Source organism: Candoia aspera, chromosome 1, assembly GCF_035149785.1.
Source record: "Candoia aspera isolate rCanAsp1 chromosome 1, rCanAsp1.hap2, whole genome shotgun sequence".
Taxonomy (NCBI): Eukaryota; Metazoa; Chordata; class Lepidosauria; order Squamata; family Boidae; genus Candoia; species Candoia aspera.
In genome coordinates this window covers 282,193,695-282,216,863 of record NC_086153.1, presented here as the reverse complement: position 1 = coordinate 282,216,863, position 23,169 = coordinate 282,193,695, and the positions used below count along the sequence as shown (strand labels likewise).

The following is a 23,169-nucleotide window of genomic DNA, read 5'->3' as shown; positions in this document are numbered from 1 at the left end:
TGCATGGAAGTCCTCTGGAGATGGAAATAAGGAAGGAACAGTTTTTAGAAGATGCAGGTATTTGCTCTATTTGCCATGTTAAATACTATCTTCTAAGATGGACCATGATTTACAGGAACTTTTCAGACTCTTTACAAAGGTTGGTATACTACCCCCATCACAAGATTCTACCGTATATGGTGAACAATGTACAATAAAAGCATAATGAAAATGTAATATACAGTTTAATGTACAATAAAAGCATAATGAATATTTAATCGAAACTGAAGAAACTAGACCAACAACATCCCAAAATGCCAGGTCACCTCTGTCCTTCAAAAACTCACCTAAATAGAATGGCTTTGATCGGTTTGTGGAAGGCCACAATGAGAGGCTCAGGAAAATCTTGAGGGCAAGCTATTTCAAAATATTGGAATAGCTTGCCCTGTCTAGGCTCTGCGCAAAGCCAATGTCTGGGTCTAGGCCCATGGCACTTCTTAAGGGCTGAGATCCTAAGCATCATCTCTTCTGGGAAGCATCATCTCATAGGATGGGAACAATCATTTTGAAGGAGACAATCCCTCAAATAACTTGGCACAGCACTGGGTAGGGCTTCATAGCTAATAACTAGCTCTTTGGCTCAGAATTTGGCTCAGAAGCTTCCAGTTAGCCTATATTGCTACCAAAGAATAGGTTTACAGTGCAAAAGTAGGCCTTGCTCACTAGCAGCTGGGATGCTGCATTCTGTACCACTTGTAACTTCTGAGGCATCTTTGAGGTTTAGGACAAAGTATATTGCAGCAGACTAACAGCATGAATCCGTATTGCCAGGTTTTCATATACGCATTTTTCCTAGCTCATGGGAGAAAGTTGTCCAAGTTGGTGGATGGTCTCCCAAAATGGTTTGGAAAGTCTGCTTTAGGAAATACAGACCTGAGGAGATGTCTCCTTTCTACATCTGCTGGGCACTCCTTGTATGTGTTCTGAGAGGGCGGGAGGCAGACTGACTGACTGAGTGAAGTCAAACAAGTCTTCTTTATGCTTGCCAGGTGGAGCTTAAAATTCATGCTGTTGGTTCAAATAGAGAAACTGGTCTTTCTGCCATGTTATTAAGTAGCACACATGTGCATGCATCTGTCCTAGCAATTTGCATCTTTACATTATACCTGGCATGATCAGTGTTGAATTTTCATTGCACCAGTTATTTCAGTTTGTTGTTTGCTTTTTCTGAAACTACTGTACTGTATCTAACTCCAAAGGAATATTTCCCCATAATCATTGGAAGTGATGCCAGCAGACAGCATTGGTATATTGAGCCTCCCTGGGGAGAAATAGGTAATATTAATAGATTCTTAAGCTTCTGACTTCCTATGTAAATGAGTTGGCTGTGTTGTAAGACAGGTAATGTATAGTAGAGGTAGGTGTCTGGGCAGGAAAAGTGCAGCCATTATGTTCCAAATCAATATTTTTGCATAGCTAAAATGATTTGGCTTATAACTAGTTTCCTATGAAAGTGAATTCATTTTATTTTTTATTTATTATTGAATCTATATCTTGCCTTTGTCTTTATTCAAGGTGGCTTGCAACAATAAGTCTGATGGATTAAGACTTTAGAATTTGAGCTATCGTTATAATAGTTGTAAAAAATGAAGATTCATTTGCCTTTCACCTTTCAACATGCTATCCAGTAAAATAGCTGCAGGTAGTTGAAAATAGGTTGTGTATCATATCAGACAATTGGTTCGTTGTGTGCATGTTTGCTATTGGCTAAACTCCATGTTTTTCTCTTCTTGCATGTTGGGTGAATTGGACCTTAGTTGTTGCTTCAAAAGAAACTAGGAATTAAAAACAATGGCAGGCAACACAAATCAATGTATTGTAGATCTGCTGTACTTGGAGGTTTAGCCTCACTTTTGAAGAGGCTCTAACACCTGATTTGTTAGTAGCACCAAACCATTTTTAGTTGTTAAGCACTGTGCAGTAAATAAAAGTGTGATTCTCTCCTTGGATCTGTAATTCCAGAGTGAACTAGGGCTAGTTCACTAATTTTGTAGGTGGAAATGTAGGTAAGTTTGCCTCAGATTTAGAGAATCCCCTTCTTAATGAACGAGTAGATATTAACTTTCCTTAATTAATCAATTAATTAATTGTTTTGTGGTAGACTGTTGTGCGAGCCAGCACATTTGAAGTGGAAGGATATATCTCTGGAATACTCAATGACATCCAGAAGCTCTCCCTCATCAGTTCTAACACCCTGAGGGGAAAGAGCCCTACTAACAGGAGAAGAGCCCAGTCGCTAGGACTTCTAGGAGAAGATGGACCTACTGACATATATCTACACTGCGCTGAACCAGACTGGGCAGACAAATATGGAAACTACCTCAACTGCAATGGTGGAAGTAAATCGTCAAGAAGGCAGACCTTATGGCCCGATTACAAGCCCATGTTGGATGGGCAGGCTCATTCCAATAGCCTAGTCGTGAAAGCTCAATCTCTTGGCCCTTCAGAGTTCCAAGGGGCAAATAGCCACTTTGCCCCACTCTCATCAGGTTTTCAGCACCAGCAATACATCCCTGTTCCTGAAGTAAACAGAGAAAATGCAGTAGCAAGAAGGAACTCCGAGGAGAACTATGCTCAGCCCTGCCATGGGAGCCAAGCTAATTTGAGGCCACCCGGAGAAGGTAGTCCTGGCTCTAAATCAAGAGAGAACAGTTTGAAGCGGAGGCTGTTGCGAACTATGTTCCCGTCATCCAACACTTCAAATAAGATTGGAAACAACCCACAGATAAAGGTATGTGTACTTGGTTCCCTAGAAGGTATTATATTAGTACCTTTCTAGCCTGAGAGCTTCCAAGTTCCAATTCTCAATATTACCTCATCTTCTTACAACTTAAAACTCATTTCAGGAGGTTATACTTGCATTATGAAGATAGCCTTAAATATACACTGATATTAAAGTATCAATACATACTACTACATGCTATGTATATGTATATGTATATGTATTTCTTTCAGTTGCAAGCTATCTAAACAACCCATTTCTGCTCTCACAGAAACTGTCAATGTCATTGATTAGGCTTTATTTGAACATACTGTACGTTTCTTACCTTTATACAGGCATTAAATGAAACATGATCTAAATGGGAAAACATTTGCTCTAGAAGGTTGTAAGGGGCAGGGGGGTGGAGAAATGGCCAGGAAAAAAAAAAGAATAATGCAGTTTCCACCTCAGCCATTTTATTCCTTCATGCAAACTCATAGCCCCCTGAAGATGATTCTGGTTGGAAAAATATAAATTACTATGCGTTTCATACCCGTACTGTTTCTTGGCCTTTCTGATGTCTCCCATCATTTCCAACTTCTCTGCTAAGGATTTTTATTTTTACCAAACTGCTTTTAAGAAATTAAATCCTCTAGCAATAATTTTGTTTTGTTCTCTTGATTAAATCAACCAACTCATGACCATCTAATTTACAAAATATTTCAATAAATATTTTTCTTTGTGCTATTGATACCAGAAGAATTTTGTTCAGTGGCTAGGTGGCAGTTTAGTAACTATATTGATTGCATAATTGTAGGGTCCAGGGCCAGACTATCCAATGTGTAGAATGTTGTACATTCAGTGTGACTGATCTGTTTTGAAGCAGAAATAACCAGAACTGAGAAGCATGTTGGGACTGGTACTACAGAGCAAAAAGGGAAAGATTAAGTCTTTTCACCAGTGCTAAGTTCCCAATGAAAATTGTTTTGGCATTGCTGTTTGCATCATGAGGGAACTCCCATTGGTGCCTGTCAGACTCAAATAATTTATTTTACCCTGGATGTGGCACTTGTTCAGAAAATAGCCCTGAACCTGGCATGACCAGGCCTACTATTTGGCAGAGGTAAGATTTTGGATGTCATTCAAGGTTAGCAATTGTTAAGTGTTTAGCTTCTTGATACGTTTTTTTTTCTGCCAGACATGGAGAAGGAGAATGCTTGCAGAATTTTTCTCTCCAATATATCAAAGTAAAATAGCTGGCAAAATAACATATTGTACCAAAACTGAGAAGATGGAGCAATAGATGGCCTATATGGCTAGATTTTTAATATGTTAAAGGACTGAACTAGTTCTATATTAACATTTTATGTATATTTTAGTTTCTTCAAATGCCACTCATTTATTCATGATTCTATATATTCTTTTCTGATTTTATTAGCACTGTTATATTTTTGGTTGTACTTTATCATATCCTCTGGTTGCTATACTTACCAAATCAATCAATCAATCAATCAATCAATCTATCTATCTATCTATCTATCTATCAATCAATCATAGCTGGTCTTGGGAACAAAGACCTTATGTTCTTATGTTCAGCTTGCATCTAAGTCTTCTGTCATGTCCAGAAATAATTGAGTACTGCTGCTTCTACGGCAATCTATTAGGTCTGTCCCTACTCCTAAGCACAGAGCTGCCTCAGGTATTAGACTGAGGAGTCGTACTCAATGGAACATGTAGAGTAAGGCTTTGGAATTAGTGTGAGTTCCATAGAGCCCCAAACAATGGAAAGAAAGTGGCTGGCATGGCTCCCATAAGAACACACCAGGCTCAACTGCCTTCCTCTGAGGAGCTCCATCCAGATATTAGGTTGCATGGAGCTCCCTATATGGGAGTGCTCTAGATAACATTTCCCCCCTTTGTTCTAATTATGTCTGCATCTAAAGACATCCGCAAATTTAGCATAGATGTGTGCAGAAGGAAAGTCTGTATGTGCAGACTTGTACACATGTAGGCTTTCTCCCAGCAGATGTCCTAAATGTTGACTGTACAGTATGTGGGAAACTGATGTCATTTGAGTGGAGTTGGAGTTGGAGTTGGAGCTCTCACCATGTGACTGCTGCAGTTTCTGTAATGCATGAGCCTTACGTAGAGAATGTTACAGCAGTCCAGTCTTGGAGAAATTGGTGTATTTGTGTCGTAACTGAAACCATATTTGTTTTCTTCAGAATGGTTGAAGGAAAAGGCATGTCTAGCTGCTCACACACACACACACACACACACACACACACACAGAGGTAGTACTGGGTTCAAGAATTTTCCAAATTTTGTATTTGATTCTTCAGGGGAATGCAGTTGTGTCCCAAACTATTTGCCTGTTCCAGATCACAACAGCAGTACTTTTTAAAATGCCACTGCATTCTTTGAATGAGATTTAGGTTTGTCCATAGTGGCATTTGACAATGATAATATAACAGCCTTCTCAAACGAGCACTGAGGATGAAATAATGTTTCAGAATAAAGTGAAAATGTAAGTGGCATTATGGTCTGATATCCACACTAAAGTGGATGGAGTCTTGGACTACAATAGAAAGATCTGAGGTCAACTTGCTGTCCTGCCATGAAGCCTAGCCACTGTTTTTAAATACAAACTATTAACCAGATGTTGTAAGAGTAACAGCAAAACTAAATGAAAAAATATAATCTCTGTGCATACTGTCCTGGTCTCTCTGAAGGAGTGGTAGGATATAAACGTGTCTATTTGATTCCAAAGATTCTAGTGCCACTTCTCCAAAAGGATATATACAGGTAGTCCTTGTGTAATGACCATTTGTTTAGAGATGGTTCAGACTTACAATGGCGTTGAAAAAAACCAACTTACGACCGTCACAGCATCCCGTGGTCACATTATTGCCATTTTTTATCTTCCTGGCCAGCTTCTGGCAAGGAAAATCAGTGGGGAACCATGTGATTTGCTTAATGACCACGTGGGTTGCTTAACGGCCATGTGAATCACTTAATGTCAGGCTCAGCCCAAGAACAATGAAGAGTCAGTCCATTCAAACTCCACTTCTTTATTTGCTCACACCGTATAGACAGAATCTTGCCAGACTAAAGCTACTCTACTTAACCTAAGGGGAAATAACCTGGAAGAGCTCTAGGGCAGGGCTATCCTGAACCTCTTGGTTTTCCTACCATTGCCGCCTGGACTGTGCCTCCACTTATCTCTTCCACCTCCTTGGAATGTGCTCCCTCCTTCCTGAGAACCAACAGCACTGCCGAAATCCACCACACTTAATAACCAGTTATTCATTTAACAATAAAAATAAAATCATGTTAGATTTGCTTAACAGCCTCATTACATAGCGACCAAAATTCCAGTCCCAATTGTGGTCGTTAAGTGAGGACTACTTGTATAGGTGGTGGAGGAGACACAGTCCCTGCAATAATATGTTTTTCAATATTAATTTTAACCAGCCCTCTTACCCTTCTGTATCCCAAACTTACTCTGGATTTTGCTTTTCAAAAGTTTCTATTGCAATGAGGACCCCAGATTCCTTGGAAGAGATCACAGAGCTATTCTGTACTGTCAGCTAGTAGCTGATAATGACTAACCAAATTTGGCTTGGGCCAACTGAGAGGAGGAAACTAAAGAGAAAATGTACAGAGCCCTGCTGACTCAAAGCATGTTCATAAATGCAAGGGTGATGTGGTGGGAGAGCCCAGTAATAGCAAATTATGAACTCTGAGCGAGAGAGGCCACAGATCATCCACTGAAGCCAGAATGCCTAGCAGTGTGGTTTCTTAATCTGGTCTCTGCTGACAGTTGCTTTTGTGTCTGCCTTTTTGGCAGTGTCAGCTTCTGTTTGTAATCTAGGCCTGTTTTCCCCTGATTGCTATCTTACGTTGTACTATAAACACATTTAGAATAAAAAGGTAGCATAGCTAATAATTAGTTTTGATTGTTAGCAGTGGAAACTGATTGCCTGGATGTAGTCTTGGGAAGAGGATAATGTGCTGGTTTGGGTTAAATGGTGTGGGAATAAATGGAGGTATGGGCATGTTTGTGCTGCTAATTTGTTAAAAACTTGGCACATACTGTAGACAATGTGTTGAATATATAGTGTAATAGTTACAAAAGTGGACTCTGAGCTTAAGTACTTGTGGAACCTTTTTGGATGCTCTAGAATACATAAAACAAAACTGGTGATTTGAATACTCCTTGCTGTCAGGGACATGTCTCAGCTGGACTGAAAGGGTGGTGTAGACAGAAGTGAGGGAAGTAAATTTCAACAGGCAAGTACTTGTAATTGTGAGTGCTGAGGGTTCTCTCTGTCTGTCTCTGCACCCACTCATAATATACAGTGATTGCAATATTCACTTCCATATATGTATATCCACAGGAGTCAAAACAAACAAAGAAATGCATATAAGGAATGTTACATACGATAATTAACTATATCTATTTGGAGTATAAATATTGCTAACACAAAATAAAGAGGACCTTTTCTATCGCCCTTTCAAAGCTATAACTGCTTAGATGTATATCATTGATTTTCAACTATTTAATAGGAAGAAGTGTAGAATACATGGCCTGCAAATTTTTCTTTAATCCAGCATCTACTGCTGCCCATCCTTGGTAACCTAAGACTTGCTTTCTGACACAGATGTGTATAAATTATTGTCAGTGCTGCATGGCTACGCTGTAGGTAAGGCTAAATATTCCAGAAAGATTAGCATTGTGATCAACTCTTTTAACCTAGCCTGAGGTCAATCAGAGAAATTCAAGATTGATATCAACCACACTAGGTATACCAGACCAGGAAATCAACTCAACAGGAAGGCTAAAATTACTTTTATTGCGATTGGGTATAACAACAGAATCTTGCAGGTCTGATTGTGCTGTTCCTCCCCCTCCTCCTCCTCCTCCTCCTCCTCATAGTTCTGTGAATTAGGAAGGCTTCTATCTGAGCCACTTCCAAATGTCATTTTCTTCTGGATTTAAAACATGTGTCTGCCCTTTTGCCTGCATGTGGTTCCTGCACATGGTTCCTGCACACCTCTATCAAGGCCATCTTCCTTACTCTCTACAGGTGAAAAGATCGTCTAGTCCAATTCTCTGCCAATACAAGAATCCACTACTACAGCAGACTTTGTTGAATCCTCTCTCCCCTCCCCATAGCCATTACACTGATTGAGTAATCTTCAAATAGATCTTCAAATACCTCTTTCATTAAACCTGACCTATTCATAGGGTTATTGTGATACTAAAATCAAGTAATTCCCACTCATTGCATTCTCTGAGGAGAAAAACTAAATATGGATTTGCATAATAATGTAGCAAGGATGATTAACAGTGGCTAATAATAAAAAATTTCCACAGTAACCCCACAGTAATTAGATGATCTTTTAGATATCCATAAATTCTTTTAAAACAATAAAACTTTTAATTTTTCTACAGTTCTACAGTTGGCCATGCATTATATTCCAGTGTGCATAACTAGATATGTTCTAAATTCCTCAAGAAAGAAATCAGATCCTTCTGAATTAAGCCAGCACCGATATGGTACCAACACTGATTCTATAAAATCACTTACACTGGTTATTTTCCTAAGAGAGCACTGCTATGATGACTAATGAACATATCTAGGTAGTTATATTTTTCTCTCAGTTCAATCTTTCACTGCAGCTAAAATTAGATTCATAACAAAGCAGGGTTTTTTTAATTCATCAAGCTTAACTCTGTGTATTAATGATATCTTTAATGTATTAATGTATCCTTAATGAATGTTTTAGTTCTGTGATATTACAGTATCCTACCAGACTGGCTCAGGAGATTGGGAGTGGGAGACATCTTCCTCCAGGGCTGGATTCTGTTGATGTTGGGGGAGGTTCAGCAATAGGTCCCTGCAATGCTGGGTGCCCCACAGCTCGACTCTTTTCCTGTTCCTGTGTAACATTTACATGAAACTGCTAGGTGAGGTCATTCAACAGCACATGGCTAGGTACCATCAGTTGTACATTTCTGCCCTAGGCCACCCAAGTGTTCTTCCCCAGGTTCTGGAAGCTATGGGGGTCTGGATGTGGAGGAACAGGCTTTTACTCAACCATAACAAGACTTAGTGGCTTTGGGTTTTAGGGCCCTCCAGATCAGGGGATTTTCCATCTTTGACTTTGAATAGGGTAGCATTCCCCCCTGAAGAATTGGTGCACAATTTGAAAGTCCTTCTGGACTCATGGCTCCCACTTGATGAGCAGGGGGCAGTCGTGGCCAGCAGTACCTATGTATAACTTTATCTTGTGTACTAATTGTGCCCCTTCCTGGAACAGGAGGATCAGCTTTCAGTCACTCACCCTTTAGTCAATTCCTGGTTGGACTGTTGCAATGCGCTTTACATCTGGCTGTCCTTGAAGAGCAGTTGGAAGCTGAAGTAGTCCAAAATGCAGTGGTGCGGGCAGTTTTGGAAACACCCCAGTACACCCATGTAAGACATTGGTATTGCAAGCTAAACTGGCTCCCAATAGGCTTCTGGGTGCAATTTAAGGTGGTGGTGGTCAGCTATAAAGCTTTGTACAAGACAGGGCCAGATTATTTGCAGGACTGCCAATCTCCAATTATGTATTTGCCTATCCCACTAGATCTGACAGGATAGGCATGGTCTGAGTCCCTTCTTTGAAACAGTGCCATCTAGTGGAACCTAGGAAATACGCCTTCTCTGTTGTGTCACCTTCCCTGTGGAACAGCACCTCCCCTGAGATTTGGGCAGCCCCAACTCTGCTAGCCTTCCAGAAATCCCTGAATACCTGTCTTTATCCTCAAGGCTGGGGCAGGTTGTTAGCAGAGCCTGATATGTGTTGTTCAGTTGAGTTATTGTTTTGGGGGCTTTGGCTTTGTTATAATATTTTATTTCTTGTTGATTGAGAGGGGTAGCTATATACATTCTATAAAAAATATTTTTTAAATGGACAAAAATAGTCATATCCTATTTTACAGAGTGGGAGAGCATCAGAGAATAAAAGCACAGAGGAAGTCCCTCCAATAATAATAATATGGAATATATATGGTAGGTGAGTGGTTGGGTGTCCAGAATAGAACCCAGTGAATGGAATCTTCCAGAAGAACCCCACACTACTTCCTTCTGTTGCAGATCACCTTTCTATTTGCTGATCAAAGTTTCAACTGGAATTCCAGCCCTTATAGCAGCTCAGATGGCATCATCCATGCACAAAAGGGACACTTTAGCAGACCTTTTGGTTCTAGATGTATAAAAATACTAAAGAGATAAAGAAACATAAAGGAAATAAGCTGTGAATTGAGGGCTGAACCTGCTGAGGATGTATTAAAAAAACTTTTTAAAAGGTTGCCTGATTGATCTGGTAGAAATGGTAAAGGGAGAGTGAGAATAAACAAAATAGAGTATGATTAATTCTAAACAAAATTATTCACACAATTATCTGTTGCAGATCCCCTTTCTCTATATTAATGTTGTTAATAATTTTTACCATATTTTAACATATTCTAAATTTGCTTACTTAAAAGTTGTATATATGGTCATGACAGTATAGAAGACTTTATCACATGATTTTTTTATTAGAGTGCCATTGTTACAAAATAAATTTGTGTTTTTAATCTCTTATCTTTTCTAGCTTTTAAAGTTTATCTTTAGAATGGTTCTTTTTGTGATCAAGATTAGAGATGACTTTATAAGATTGAATGTTTGCTGTCGTGTAGATAGTAGACATGTGAAATGTTTCATAGCATGAAATCAAATTGTGTTAACTTTGTGGTGTATATGTTTTGAAATAACACCTGGGCAGTGACCAAGTTAAACTATTGGTCTTGTAATGCACTAAAGGTGTTCTAACAAGGGTATGTGACTTACACAGGCAATGTATTTTTGGATAATATACAATAGTGTAAACCTTTTCCTGTACTGAACTTCCAGTACCACTAAATCAGTTGGGAGGGGGATTGTGATGCCACAGAAGATGCCTACCTCTTAAAAGCCAAATCCAGTCCCAGCCAAAGATAATAAGTACTTTGCTTGTTGACTGTGTGTGATAGGTTCTGTAACTCACTCTATATGACATTACAATAGTAAGAATTTCATTTCTCATCCCTGCTTTATCCATAACTATGAAATTGCACAATGTGATGATTGTAAGGTACCTCTCATATTTATGCAGACATACTTAAGCCAGGAAAACTGAGGAGGCATATTCTTCAAATGCCTGAAGAATCCTACAGACAAGGAGCTCAAGAAACACTCCACCATTTCAGAGTGCAGGACAGGGAATAGTGGATTAAAGTAAGGCAAATTCTTGTTGAATGTTAGAAGAAACTTCCTAACAGAAACAGTAGTTCAAGAATGGAACCAGTTACTCAGAGAGACTGTGACTTCCCTCTGCTGAATGCTTTCAAGTGAAGACTAGATGGCCATCTATCAAGTATGCTTTAATTTGGATTTAGATATTGAAATAGTTCCTTATAGTATGTATGTTTTATCAGGTAATTTTTTCCCCCAAGATGGCACCCTCTGCAATGTATACAGTATGTGCACTATTTAAAAATACAAAGAACACTTTTATCGCCATTCAAAACAATTGTTTCAATAAGTCAATTTATGTAGATTCCATCAGCAATGTATTGATTCAAATAAATTTAATTTCTTTATCTGAGTTGATGGTTCTTCTAATAATATGTTTTCTTCTGTTCTTTACAAGCCAAATCCTTTCTTCAGGGCACCCCAGCACTGGAGTTCACCACATAGTCCTGCAAAATCCCAGTCTCTTCCCTCTGACCAGCCTGTGCCTGATTATGCTAGGATTTCAGAAACTGGTGGTACCCCTCACAAGTCCCCAACAATTGAACATAGAATTGGCTTGCCTCAAGGTAGGCCATCGCCAGCAGGGTCCCCACGGAACAGACACACCCAAACCAGCTCCAGCAACCTTCACCTTCCCCTGGATGCTAAAGCACAGCCAACCAGTGAGGATCCAGTGGTGGTAACTCATGAGCAGTTCAAAGCTGCATTGAGGATGGTGGTGGACCAAGGAGATCCTAGGACAATGCTAGAAAGCTATGTCAAGATCGGTGAGGGATCTACAGGTATTGTCTGTATTGCTCGTGAGAAGCATTCTGGAAGGCAGGTAGCAGTGAAGATGATGGATCTACGAAAGCAGCAGCGGCGAGAGCTTCTTTTTAATGAGGTGACTAAATTAACAGATATCAAATGTAATATTTGGACAAGAGTGGATAGTGAGTAATATCAGTGAGATGTAGTGTCACTATTTTCACAACTTGTATCACTAGTTTCCATGGGATTAAAACATGACTAATTTAATCTGCATCTAGCCCTATATTTCAGCTAACAAAAAAGGCAGGAAGATATGTGAAGAAAGATGATTCATTTGACTTTTAGAGATTGCTTTTGGTGCCATATATTCATTTCATATAACAAATCTCTAAGTGCACTTTCAAGGATTCTGTGCCAGTTTGAAAGCAGTTCTGAACTTCTGTGTTCCTACCATATCAGTGGTGTTGGAGAGCTGAGCTGATTTATTTCCAGATCAGCTGTGGTGTAGTTGAAATTGTTGCAAAGGTGGAGGGAAGGGTTTTATTTTTAGAAATGATGTGCTTTCATTTCCTTATTGGAAGGACCTCTTGCCCCTCTCTTTCTCCAAACTCCTGAGCTTCAGGGAAATGGCTAGCTGGACTGCTTTGCAACTGCCCTTCAGAACCTAGACAATCAAAGCAGGTGTGAAACTGACAAACATTTTGTCAGTTTTTCCCTTTCTGTGAAAAGGGCTATGGTGTTGGGGTTTGTTTTGTTGTAGTTTTATTTTTATTTTAAACGGGATTAGGGAGTTTTGGAGAAACTTGGGCAGGATGGTGAATTTCACTCCTTGTTCTCAGTGGTTCAGATTGGCAGAAGCAAAAGCAGAAAATTCTTCTAAGAGTTTCAGGAGTGAAAATGGTGGTAGTTTGGAGGTACCTGAAAATCTTTATGGTTTAGACAAAGATATAATAGACTGTATTCCAGCCTTTTGCCTTTCAGGTCCAAAACTCTCAGAATTTCCAGGAAAAGAGAAATATTGCAACATGGAATAACTTTTTGTTCCAGTAGTATGCCTAGTCACTCCTTGAACTATAGAAGGATGCTGACTTGAAGAGGTGCATGTTGTAATAATGGATTGTGGCCCTTAGCTGTAGTGGCTTGGAATTCTGGGGGTTGTCATCCCATCACCCTTGAAGGCCATCAGCCTGGGAAGGCTAAAACAGTGAACTTCTAACTGGAGATATATCACATCAGCAAGAAGCTGTAATGTGAATTATCAGTCATTTGTCTTTTGACATCTTTCTCAGGTTGTGATAATGAGGGACTATCAGCATGACAATGTGGTGGAGATGTATAAAAGCTATCTTGTGGGTGATGAGCTTTGGGTGCTGATGGAATTTCTCCAAGGAGGAGCTCTTACAGACATTCTCTCCCAAATCAGGTAGGAAAAAGAATCTAAAGCAAGAATATATGAATTCCTTTCTCCTGATCCAAAGCAACAGCCCATCTTGTGGGTTATTTAGAAAATCTCAGTCATAGACCACTAAAGTTCTGTATGGAGAACCTGTGGCTTATAAATTGCACATGGCTCCAAGCATTGTTTTGCACAATTTGCTGCACCTTGTTATGTAACAGCCAAAGAATGTAATTTCATAAGGGATACCCAGGGGAACTTAACAATAGGAGATGCAGGGTAGGCAAAAGGAAGGAAGCACTCCTTCAAATAGCACTTAATTTAAAGTATCACATTTGCTGTCATAGTGATGATCCCTATCAATTTAGATGGCTTTAATTCTTGGAGAATAAGGATGCCAATGATTCCTAGTCATGAGGGAGAATCAGCTCCTGAAGTATGCTGAGGACTATTTTCACAGACTCAAATTTGGCAATGAAGTCAACTTGGCAGCTTTCCGCTAGAATAGGGAAAGGGGGTGATTTTTTTTTTTAGTCGCTACTGTAGAGTGCTGCCTTATATGTGTGCAAAGCTTAATTTAGGAATTTCAAATCACTTATTATTCCAAATTTCTTGACTTTCTCTACTTTGTAAAAGTGGCTATCCATATTCTTACACTTAGTGGAGCAGGAAGTTGCTTAAACATCATGCATGCTATAAGTGAACATTTAATTATTTGTTGCTGTATGAAATTAAGTTACTCCCACTCATAATTTTGGCTGCTGTATTTCAGACTGAATGAAGAGCAAATTGCTACAGTGTGTGAGTCAGTCCTGCAGGCACTCGCCTACCTGCATTCCCAAGGTGTGATTCACAGAGACATTAAGAGTGACTCCATTCTCTTGACTCTTGATGGAAGGGTAATTCTTCCTTTGTGTCTTTCATCTCTTTTACTTCCTGCAATTTTTTCTTGGCTGCCATAAGTCAGCAGCAAAGTGTGCTTTGTGTGCAGAAAGTCCAAGGTTTGGTCCCTGGCATCTACACTTTAAAATAAGCAAACTAGGCAAGGTGCTGTATACACAGTTAGCAATTATGTGAATTGCTTTTAAAAGGTAAATAGAGCTGCCAGCTCCCCCAATCCAGATCGAAATCCTCATGCAAGGACTTTAGTCCATTGCCCCCTTCTACGTTTCTGATTCAGCTGGACCTGCTCATTTGCAAGGGGTACATTTTATCTTATAAACTGGATGGGGTCCTTTGCCTCTGGGACTTGCAGTCATACCCCGCTGGGCTCCTTTGAGCACCTATGGGGGCATGGGGGGCAATGGTTCGTTGAGCCCAGGAGGTGATCAGTGCCCCTTGAGAGGAGATGCCAACCATCTAAAAAAACCACCTATATTGGACAACTATTACCCTGTCTTCAGCTTTTCCTTTTTGGAGAACATTTTTGAGATGGTAGTGGGGCTTCAGCTGCAGAGACCCCTGGAGGAAGCTGATTATCTCGTCCCCTTTCAGTCAAGATTCAGGCCTGGGCATAGGATAGAAACTGTTTACTCTGATAGGTGACCTTATTGGGATCTAGATGGGTGGAGCGTACCACTTCTGGTAGTGTTGGACTTCTCAGTATCAATTGCCACATTCTTCTGGGCTACCTGTGTGGAGTTGGCACTGTTCAACAATGGTTCCATTCTTTCTAAAGCAAGTAGTTCCAGTAAGTTGTGGGGAGGAAATATCAGTTTGAAAAGTGTCCTTTTGTGGGGTACCACAGGACTTCTCTGTGGTATTTTTTTAATACCTGAGTCAAACTACTGAGACAAGATTCATTTCAAAGTGCTGGTGTCATGAGTACTGATGGCGAGCAGGAGGGGGCCTCTATCCAGGGGGGAAAACGCATGCGTAGTACTGAGGAATTAAGCAGCCATTCAAAGAGACACAGATCAGACCCGCCTTAACTTTTGGGGTTTATCTGTCTGGGTTTTTCCCACGCTTCTTCAGTTTGTTAGGATTCTGTTTAATGTAGCAGTAATAAACACTAGAGACCTACTCCTCGTCTCAGTGTGATTTCTGACTGTTAGGACAGCTGGCTTTAACCTGTAAAGCCTTGTATGACTCAGCTACCAGTACCTTCAGGATCACCTGTTATAAATGGAATTAACTCACACAATATGCTCCTCACATGAGAAACTAAGAGTGGGCCCTCATGTGGGGAAATATAGGGGGCAGAGATCCAGAAGCAGGGCTTCTTGGTGGTCACCCCTTCTCTAAGGTATATCTTCCTCTCAGAAGCCAGATTAGTGCCAACCATAACTTTTCTGGAGAGCTTTCAGAGAATAATGTGTGGTCTTTCTTGACTTGATCAGTTAGTTTATTATTTTTTCTATTTTAATTGTGTTTTTGTATTCTTCTGTTTTTGTTGTTAATTCTGAGCCTAGTTGTGTGATTATATATGTGGTTAAAGTGATATTGAAAAGTGAATGAATAAATAATTTTACTTTGAGAGAAGAAAACACCCCTTCCACTATATGTAAAAGGCAAGATCTTTGCTGGACAGTTTGGAGAACCATTGCAGTTCAGAATATACAGTATTGGATTGGATGGGTCCGACTGCTTTCAATTTTTTAAAAAGTCTATTAAAAATCTTTTCTGCATCTGTTACCTCTGTAATACAGGTTTCCTATAGCTTCTCCTACAACCTGTTTACTTGCCCATTTCCTCTCCCTTCAGAGTCATAAGTGACTGAACGAATAAACAACAACTTTTTAGTTTAGGATATCTAATGTTACCTTGCTTTTTTTTACGTAGGTGAAACTCTCTGATTTTGGCTTTTGTGCGCAAATCAGTAAGGATGTACCAAAAAGGAAATCCTTGGTAGGAACACCATATTGGATGGCTCCAGAAGTCATTTCAAGGTCCCCTTACACCACTGAGGTAATTACAGCTCCAAATCCTGAAAGGGGTGACAGTTTGAAATATTTTACCAACTGAGTATGACTCAGTGTCTCCTGCTGTCCTCTATATTATTATTTCTGATGCATATAATTCAGTATGCTGGGAACCATGGTCATCCACAGAAAGAATGCAAGAGGTTGGCTGATGTGACTTTTTCATCTATTTCATCTATTTCAGCAGCTTGCATTTCTGCATCAGTGAAGAGTTAGCATCACTGAGTGTTATTACAGTAAAAATGCTACATTTATGAATTTTTGCAGAATTTGTTACTTTGTCTGTATGTAAGAATAAATAACAGTAGCAATGGCACAACACTGAGAGGAAGTTAAAATGCCTTAATATAATGTTAGAAGAAGGGTTAATTTTTAAATCTTTCAGGTTCTTTGGTATCTCAGCTGGGAAGTTCTCTTAGTTCTGAAGAACAGTGGAACATCTTTCTGCATATCATCATCTGATGCAATCTTTTGTTTTGGCAGGTAGACATTTGGTCTTTGGGAATCATGATAATTGAAATGGTTGATGGAGAGCCCCCCTATTTCAGTGATTCTCCAGTCCAAGCAATGAAGCGGCTTCGTGACAGCCCTCCTCCCAAAATAAAAAACTCTCATAAGGTCAGTATATTTATAAGAAATTTCCAACTCTGTATGTTGCAGCAGCTGAATATCCTTATAGATATTGTACACAGAAAATATTTATTTAGAAAAAGCATGAACAATGTTTGCAGGAGATCTGTCTTGTTCTTCTTAGCTCTGCTATTGTATTACACGTGCTCTATTGGAGAAACTGAGCTTGGCCATAAATCCACACTCTTTAAACTGTGTGTCCATGCAATGAAGCAAATACTCATGTAGTTAACAGATAAGCTAGCATATAATGCACCCTTTCTATTTTCGTGCTTAGAGAGGTTTTCTATGTGGTAGAGTACTAATGTTTGAAGTAGCTCTGGAGATCAACTAAATGCAAGTTCCTCTCACCTAAAAGATGGTCGCAGGTCAAATACAATGGGATGGTGCCATATGGTAGCTCTCTTCTGCCTACATGAGAAAAATCACATAGATCTAAGATCTGTTCAGAAGCTGAAGATGGCAGAATTTATCTTGACTCTCACTCCTGCAGACTGTTGCTGGCATCTAGTGGTGAATGCAAGACACATTTTTTCTAACAAGAGCCTGTAAAAAACTTCTAATTTTAAATCACCTGGATTTCACAGACCCAGTGATATGGTTATCAAGCTGCTAAATTTCAGTTTTGCTGAGACTATTTGTTAGTGTTAGTGTTCAAGCAGTAGCGGAGCAAATAGTTTTATTTTATGAGAATAGGAGGTATTTGCTCCTTGACTACTACAGTATAAACATATTATTAACCAGCTTAAACCTTAATATTTGTCTTAAATCATAGAGTTTGGTGCAGGATCTGCTTAAGTATTCTTAAGCCTTATAAATCTGTTTAATTAAAATAAAATAAAATTCTGAACAGATGGTTATTCAGCCTTTGTCTGAAGACCTTAAGTTAAGTTAATACCACATCACAACCTTCATCCAAGACATTAATAAAAATGTTGGGCAGTATAGGACCCAGGACAGAGCTTGTGGTATTCCAATTGAGATTACTCTCAAAGGTGATGTGAAGACATTTATAAATATCCTCAGGGTGCAGTTACTCACCCTACTATGAATCCTTCAAGCAGCTGTATCATCTAACCTACATTTTGCCATTTTATTAATGAGAGTATCATGAGAAACATAATTGAATGCTTTGCTGGTATGCTTTGTCTATCCTCGTGATATATTAAGTTAGTAAGTCTGTCAAAATGGAGATAAGAGTAATCTGGCATGATTTGTTTGTGACAAATGCTGACTCTCATTAAGTGTTGCATTCCTATCCAAGTGCTCATAGTATTGTTTAAAAATGTGCTTTCGGACCCTATTCAGTAGAAGCACCAAACTGACAGGACTGTAATTTCTTGGATCCTTCTCTTTCCTTTTTTGAAGATAGGAACATTATTTGTCCTCTTCCACTCCTTGGGGACCTTTCCATTTCTCCAGGCTTCTCAAAGATTGTAGTTAGCAGTTCTGCCATCAGTTTTGCTTGTCTATTCCCCCTTCCATCAGTGGCAAATGATGGCCAGCAAGGGCTTTTTTTTTCCCTTCAAAGAGAAGACAGATGTAAAATACAAGTTTTACATTCTAAAGTATCCTTACAGCCTCTTTTGTTTTCCTACAAGCTTCAGCTCATTCTATTCTTCAGCTCTCCTGACACAATGCATTCAGGCGGTTCTTGTATTCTCTGGTTATATGCTGCTCCTTCTATTTCCTGTACATGTCTCTTTCTTTTCAGCATTTTAGAAAGCTCGGTGTGCATCTCTATTGGCTTCTTTAGATGTCTGCTTCTTGTAGAAATTGTTTGCAGTTACACCTTCAGTATCTTGATTTTTGGGATTTCTTTCTTTCTTTCTTTCTAATTTTTATCACCGGCCATCTCTCCCGAAAAGGGGACTCTGGGGAAGGAAAGAGAAGATGAGGACAACCAGCAGCAAGGTGGATGGACTCAGTTACAGTAGTGATGAGTGCACTGTTGGGGGACTGAAAGACTAGGTTGAGGAACAGATCGTCATGGAGAAAATCTGTCAATGTGGTTGCTAAGAGTCAACGGTGACTTTATGGAACATAATCAAAAGGAGAGAGAAACAAAACTGCGAGTATATTATATAATAGGCCATCTGGACCCACAAATGATATAGTCAGGACTTCCTGTGCCAGATGATCAAACTTTCAAAGATGCACACAATAGTGACAATTGCTGCTGGTTGTCCTCCTCTTCTCTTTCCTTCCACATTTCTCAGCATTAGCGCCTTCTCCAGAGATCTCTCTCCTGTTATTCTTAGCCAAATACTCTCAGCAGAATTTCTGTATTTCAAGATTACAAGCATTTAACTATCACAGCTACAATTCTGATAGGGCATGTCACAGAATTTTAAAGGCAATCCAGATAACATTGTATCCATTGTGTCCTATCCATGTTTTATGTATAACTTCTTTCATTTCCCCTACTCTTTCTATAAAATTCTGTTAAGGAGAATAAAATGGAAGAGCTGCTCTAGTGGAAGTACTAGGGTCCTTCCTCCAGGAAGCAACCATTTAGATGGGCCTCAAAAAAAAAGTGTGGAGATATTCTTTCTGTCTAATTTTTTTGCAAAGACATAAAGCCTTTGCATTTAAAAGGTCCTTCAGAGTAATAGCTATATTTGTATTGTATTGTACCCCAAATAATAGTTTTGTGTCACCTTAAAGATTAACACAGGTACTGTGGCACAAGCTTGAGTTCATTTGGAAAGATGAAATAAGCTTTGACCTGTGAAAATTTATATGACATATATCAGATTGGTTGCATTTCTGTTTTTAAAACTGCTTTTATAGTATCTGGAAGCTACAGCTGGTCCAGAATGCAGCCGCGCGGGTAATTTTAGGTGCCCCTAGGGCGGCACATGTAACACCTTTACTGCGCGAGCTGCACTGGGTGCCATTTTGCTTCCGGGTCCAATTCAAGGTGTTGGTTATGATCTTGAAAGCCCTACATGGCATGGGGCCAGGCTACCTGAGGGACCATCTTGTCCCCATTACATTGACCTGTCCCACCCAGGCATGCAGAGAGGGCATGCTACGGATCCCATCTGTTAAAGAGTTTCATCTGGCGGGATCGCAGAAGCGTGCCTTCTCTGCAATAGTGCCTGCCCTTTGGAACGTGCTCCTCCTGGAGTTGAGGCAGGTCTCCTCGCTCCTGGACTTCTGAAAAAAATTAAAAACCTGGCTTTGTCAACATGCCTGGGGTGGGAAAGAGAATAGTTCCTCTTGGGGATGGTTAGCTCCTTAGAACTGCCCTGTTTTGCTTGCAGACAGAGAGACTATCTTAGCCATCTGGATTTTATTATATTTTAACATATTTATATTTTTATGTTATTGATATTATTGTATATTATTTATATTATATTGTGTTTTTATTGTGAACCACCCAGAGTCCCTCCATGTGGGGGAGATGGGTAGTGATAAATTTGATAAATAAATAAATCAAGATCACCGTACAAACAAACTCCTTCACTAGTATATAGGACACAGTTGTTTGCAAAGCTCCAACATTCTCTCTTTTATCCTTTCCTTTCTATTGCCTTTAGTACATCTGACTCAAATCCTTTCAGACACTGCTGGATATCTCTTGCTGTATTTCATACTTCATGCTATTACCAATGAACATTCCAGGTTCCTTGAGCCCTGACATAAAACATTTCCACAATGTATTTAAAAATGGCTGGATTTGTCTTACCATCTAATAGTTGGATGTCTTTGTCATTCCTTACTGATGACTGAAAGGAAAACAGGTATATCTCATTTGTACTTCATAATACATACATACATACATACATACATACATACATACATACATAGTGTGTCTGTCTGTCTATCTATCGTCATCTTCGAAAGAGTGCCATACTAAAGCCTTCCAGTGAGCCTCGTGACCAAAAGAGGATTTGAATTATTTGGGAACACATTTATATGGCAGTGTTATGTAACCAGACCCCTTCGTATCCCTAGACCTCACAGCAAAGTGTAAGATCTGAAAGAGATACCTATGCATGTATTATGACAGAGTAGTCAAAGTAAGACTTCAGCCTGGGTTTCCTCAGTTCCAAATACAATATTCTGTAATTTGGAGCATGTAGATTCCAAGTATAATAGCTTGTGCACATAAGTTTTGAATTCAGAAAAAAACAAAGGAAATTATAATTCTTGTTGTTGTTCAAACAGCATCTAGAATGGTGGAAATATTTAAGGAATGCAAATGCTTAAACTATAATAAACTTGTTAGTCAAAATGTTTTGTTGTTTGTTCTGACCTTGGAACTTTATGAAAGAGAACTATGGATTACTTCTGGGAGCAATTGCGACTGTAATTTGTAATTTTAGAAGATCCTTGTATTGTTGAAACTGTCCACCTAAAATGTCTTAAACTATCAAATTTTGTTTCCACAGACTTCTCCAGTTTTAAGGGACTTCTTGGAACGAATGTTAACACGAGACCCTTTAGAGCGAGCAACAGCACAAGAACTCCTGGATCACCCCTTTTTGCTTCAAACTGGACTTCCAGAATGCCTGGTGCCCCTTATCCAGCGATACAGGAAACGCACCTCTACCTGCTGACTCTGAACCTGAATATAGTATTAAAGTGCAACCTTTTTCCTAGAAATTCTTACTTGATTAGGAAAGGATTAAGGCCAGCATAGCCCTGTGCACACTGACACATGGCAGGGTTCTTTCCCAAGATGTGAATGTGAGAGGGAATTTTCACCATCTTTTAGCTGCTTTTTAATGTTTACCTTTCGTTTTTGTGGCTGAAGACAATCAAAATCTGGATTCCTACAAATTCTTACTATATTATGAATATTGTAAAGTGTCTGGATTCCTATTTCTAGAAACATATAAGATGGTTCTTGCAACTTGGGTCATTATGTATCTACAACCTCCAGAGGCATTAGGTAGTGACAGAACTGGAACAATGTTTTTGAAAGAACGTAGTATGATCTTTGTTCTTTCATAGTGACGACAGGCATACTTACTCACTCACCTCTAAATGGCATCATGTCTGTCTGAAACTTGCTATAAAATGACCTTGTCCCTTATTTATTTTCAAATAGCTCCTCTGGCACTTTTCTTTCTTTTTCCAAGAATGAACAATATTGAGCCTACAGCTTTACGAATGTTTAGAATGGTCTGTCATTTCACAACCTTCACACAATATCTGTGGGGAGCAGCGCTCCAAGGCAGACACTTCCCCTGGAACCTTACTCTTGAAACTCTGCAGCATATAAACGTAGTGCCTTCTCTAGCGGTGTCTGAAACAGAAGGCAACACAGGGGTTATCTAAATAAGGAATCAAGTTTGATGTAAGTACACTGGACCCACCCTGGGCCCCTCTAAACACACTGGACTCCTCAATGGATGCAGTCTGAGGCAGCTGTTGGGTGGTATTTTGTATCAGTTTTGAATTCTGTAGCAAGGTAAATAAAGTGTGGAAGCAATCCTGTTAATTCCCCTGACAATGTCTGTTTTACAGGTGAGAATATTTACCCTCTACCTCCCATGTTTTTTAGGCAGGGGAAAGCATGGAACAGATTTTTAAATGTATGCTCATCCTGGATGTAAACAGATCACTTTTAGAATTCTTTTCTAATGTCAATGCAGAAATTTTGTATGGGAAATCTTACCAGTGTAAGAACAAGGTCATTTGATACTTAAGTGGTATTATGTGCATTACTGTATGGAGTGTTAATTACAATATATTGGAGTTCAGTCTTGTGAAGCAGATGTTTTGTATTTGTGGACTGCGAGGATTATTAAGAAAAATGGGGAGTTTGAAGGGGGTTAAATTTTATTTCTACTGCCTCAAAATTTGCCCTCACGTGATAGATTACCCATCCAACTCAGTTGTAGATTTGTGTAAAAATATAAACTTGAAATACTAGAGACATTTTTGCTGTAAAATATTTCTGTATGTTTCAGGATCTGTGCAAAGCAAGTTCCTTTTTTAAAAATTACCTAATCATCTTAAACAAATATTTCTTTTTTGTGTGTGAGTTGTTTGCTTTTGTTTTAAATTAAAAGATTTTTGATTATTCATAAATACCATGCAGTTTTGAAATCATTTAAAAAATGCAATTGTGGTTATTTTGTGGTAAAACTTGCAGTGGAGAGTTGCAGGCCTAGAACTGAAGATTAAGCAGGAGAAAAGCCAACATAATTCAACAGAAAATAACCCAAAAAGTTCTAGCAGGGTCCAAGACTATATTATTAATAGATATGTGGGCAATAAGGCACATACAGACCCTGCTAAAAACTAATACAAACTAAAGAAAGAGAATGGAAAGAAAATAAGAGGTGCAAGAAAAGAGGAAAAAAAGAAATAAATATAATAAATATATAAAGAAGTGACTTCCAACCTTCATCACAACAAGTATAAACAAATTTAATAACTCTTCACCGT

At 39.2% G+C, this 23,169-nt stretch overlaps 1 protein-coding gene across 1 annotated transcript in view; it reads left to right on the top strand.

The window, feature by feature from the left end:
- PAK6 (p21 (RAC1) activated kinase 6) overlaps positions 1 to 22,809 on the top strand; it is a 41,636-nt gene extending 18,827 nt beyond the window's left edge. Inside the window, exons 4-10 of the mRNA XM_063289964.1 lie at positions 2,141 to 2,770; positions 11,462 to 11,947; positions 13,104 to 13,237; positions 13,983 to 14,109; positions 15,992 to 16,117; positions 16,615 to 16,749; positions 21,162 to 22,809. Coding sequence (XP_063146034.1) covers positions 2,141 to 2,770; positions 11,462 to 11,947; positions 13,104 to 13,237; positions 13,983 to 14,109; positions 15,992 to 16,117; positions 16,615 to 16,749; positions 21,162 to 21,329 — 1,806 coding nt within the window. The 3' untranslated portion in view covers positions 21,330 to 22,809. The remainder of the gene's footprint in view (positions 1 to 2,140; positions 2,771 to 11,461; positions 11,948 to 13,103; positions 13,238 to 13,982; positions 14,110 to 15,991; positions 16,118 to 16,614; positions 16,750 to 21,161) is intronic.
- The last annotated feature ends 360 nt before the right edge of the window (positions 22,810 to 23,169 follow it).